The sequence below is a fragment of the Mandrillus leucophaeus genome, unplaced genomic scaffold (genome assembly GCF_000951045.1).
Source record: "Mandrillus leucophaeus isolate KB7577 unplaced genomic scaffold, Mleu.le_1.0 Scaffold899, whole genome shotgun sequence".
Taxonomy (NCBI): Eukaryota; Metazoa; Chordata; class Mammalia; order Primates; family Cercopithecidae; genus Mandrillus; species Mandrillus leucophaeus.
The window spans coordinates 547,983-551,082 of record NW_012109796.1 but is presented as its reverse complement, the minus strand read 5'-3'; the positions used below and the strand labels follow the sequence as shown (position 1 = coordinate 551,082).

The 3,100-nt window shown below is 44.8% G+C and overlaps 1 protein-coding gene across 1 annotated transcript in view; it reads right to left on the bottom strand.

Moving 5' to 3' along the window:
• TTF1 (transcription termination factor, RNA polymerase I) overlaps positions 1-3,100 on the bottom strand; it is a gene marked incomplete at its 3' end in the record, with an annotated part of 32,817 nt that overhangs the window by 19,702 nt on the left and 10,015 nt on the right. Inside the window, exon 4 of the mRNA XM_011969551.1 lies at positions 1,925-2,033. Coding sequence (XP_011824941.1) covers positions 1,925-2,033 — 109 coding nt within the window. The remainder of the gene's footprint in view (positions 1-1,924; positions 2,034-3,100) is intronic.

The following is a 3,100-nucleotide window of genomic DNA, read 5'->3' as shown; positions in this document are numbered from 1 at the left end:
AGGCGAAGCTTGCAGTGAGTTGAGATCCGGCCACTGCACTCCAGCCTGGGCGACAGAGCGAGACTCTGTCTCAAACAAACAAAAAAAAGGCCAGGTCAGGTGTGGTGGCTCATGCCTGCCTGTAATCCCAGCACTTTGGGAGGCCGAGGCGGGTGGATCACGAGGTCAGGAGATAGAGACCATCCTGGCTAACACAGTGAAACCCCGTCTCTACTAAAAATATACAAAAAAATTAGCCAGGCATGGTGGCGGGTGCCTGTAGTCCCAGCTACTCGGGAGGCTGAGGCAGGAGAATGGCGTGAACCTGGGAGGTAGAGGTTGCAGTGAGCCCAGATGGCGCCACTGCACTCTAGCCTGGGCGACAGAGTGAGACTCCGTCTCAAAAACAAAAAAAACAAAAAAAAAACACAAACAATTGCCGGGCACGGTGGCTCACATGTGTAATCCCAGCACTGTGGGAGGCTGAGGTGGGTGGATCACCTGAGGTCAGGAGTTCGAGACCATCTGACCAATATGGTGAAACCCGTCTCTACCAAAAATACAAAAATTAGCTGGGTGTGGTGGTGGGCGCCTGTAGTCCCAGTTACTCGGGAGGCTGAGACAGGAGAATTGCTTGAACCCGAGAGGAGGAGGTTGCAGTGAGCCGAGATCGCGCCATTTCACTCCAGGCTGGGTGACAGAGCGAGACTCTGTCTCAACAAAACAAAACAACAACAAAAATTCAAAATTAAAATAATACTAATTCTTTGATTTTTTTTACTTTCTACTTTTTTTCAGTCAGAAATTGCATGTTATAAAAATATTCTAAGGGTAAATAATCACCACAACACAAATAATACAGTACAAATAGATGAACTGATAAATTATTAGAATGACTCTAAAAATTACTCTAAAAAGTGCATTGCTCTATGTGTGTCACAGGTGGAAATATATTATCTCAGCTGCCACCATTGACCTGCCAAAAGCATTCTCGGAAGTCCCATTTAAAATGTTACCTTTAGTGGTTTGTCTTCAAGTTCTGTTCACAATGGTCTAACCTTGGGGCTGGGGAAAATAGGCAGGGCAGGTCTCAGTCTGTGTATGAACTTTCCTCACCTAAGGCTGACTTCTTTTGGTAAAAAATGTAAAAAGGAAACCGAGGTGACATCAATGTTGGAAGTTTAGGTAATGACCTATGTTTTCGTTTACAATCACAGAGCTAAGGAGAACTCAACTACCACCAGAAGATTTAAGAAACCTGCCTCTCAGAGAGAGGTCCAGTAGTTGAGTAGAAGGTAGTTTTGGGGGGCCCTTGGAATTCAAGCTAACACCTTCCTGCTTCTCCTTCTGTCCTTGAGCAGAGTGCTAACGTGCTAACCCAAACACTCGGTCTATGTTTGGTTTGTTTTTAAATGTGGAATGTTGGAAGCACATTATAATCGGATATTGTATTTGGGGAAAAGGAAGGAGAGAATGACAACCGGGTTAAGCACCCTGGGTTGGTACCACTAAACTGCATTTAACAGACCTAATAATCCCAGCGCTTACCTCCACCTTCAAATAGTTACTAAAAACCCACAGCAGTCTGCTAAGTGCTGGAGGGAACATCTGTCAAGATGGGATGTTTGGGTTCACAAGGAGATGACGAAGTAAGCAGAGAGCAGAGCAAACAGGAGTAACAGCACATGAGGCAGCGTATGGGAAGTGCTAAAGAAAAAGTGTAGAGAAAGCTGCAGATGCAGGAAACAGGTCACTAAGGCTTCACTAAAGAGCTGAGAATGGAAAAGGGCCTTGAAGACGCACACATTTGACACACCATCTGGCTTCACACACACAAATCTTCATTATTTTTACTGTTAATCCACTGCTGTGAATGTCTTGATTTACGGTATCAGCAAAGACTAGAGAAATGTCCTGTCTCAAGCTGCTAAGACTTTTTTCTTACCTGCCTTTGTAATTGTTGACATCGAACATCTTCTTTGCTCGATAGTATATAAGCTTCCAGGGCCGGGCAATGTTCCTACCTGAAGTCAGAAGAAAGGTGATCAGAGGGGCTCACATGACATGAAGTCACAATTGTAAAAGGAACGCAGAACAGCCCTTGTAACAACATGAACTATCCTAAGCCCCGTGTTAAGGCTGGGATTTCCTGTGTCCTGAACAAAGCTGTCTTGAAGAGCAGATATACACAATCACCAGTTTCCTTGGAGATCTCCGAAAACTAAATGCTGAGTACCCCGAGGCTCCAGCTTCCGGTCTATGTAATTTGTGGAAAGAATCCTTACAAGACAAAGTAATTTTAACATGATTTGAATTAAGAGGAAGAGAACACTACGGTGGAGAATACAGGGTAACAGTTCTCCAGAAGATGAACGACAAATCTTTCCCAAATCAGCTTTTCTCACTTTCTCACTTTAAGGTGAAATAATCCCTCAATGGGGGCGCACTAGCCTGTTTTTCTTCGTGGACTCCACAGAACACCTAAGAAATTATCCGCTTTAAATTCAAGAGAGATTTGTTTTGGCTCTGATCCTCCATGACAGCATGACCTTCTAACTTCACAAGCAGCACCTCCAGTCGGAGGGTTCCAGTTACAAAGCACACATATGGCCACACTTAAAAAACGTGGGAGACCACAGTGCGTATAAGGATGTGCTTTGTGTAGCGTACACCAAATATAAATAAGGAACAGGAGGAGAAACCAAAACCATAACTATTGCCAAGGAAGAAAGGTAAAAGTTGATCATTCAATTTTTTACACTGAACTTGGGAGACATGAACACATTCCAAATCCCCAAAAGTAGAGACTGGCAATAAGAATACCATCAGGGCAGGGTGAGGTGGCTCACACCTGTAATCCTGGCAGGTTGGGAGTCTGAGGAGGGTGGATCATGAGGTCAGGATATCGAGACCATCCTGGCTAACAAGGAGAAACCCTGTCTCTACTAAAAATACAAAAAATTAGCCGGGCGTCGTGGCAGGTGCCTGTAATCTCAGCTACTCGGAAGGCTGAGGCAGGAGAATCGTTTGAACCCCAGAGGTGGAGGTTGCAGTGAGCCGAGATTGCACCACTGCACTCTAGCCTGGGCAACAGAGCGAGACTCTGTCTCAAAAGAAAAAA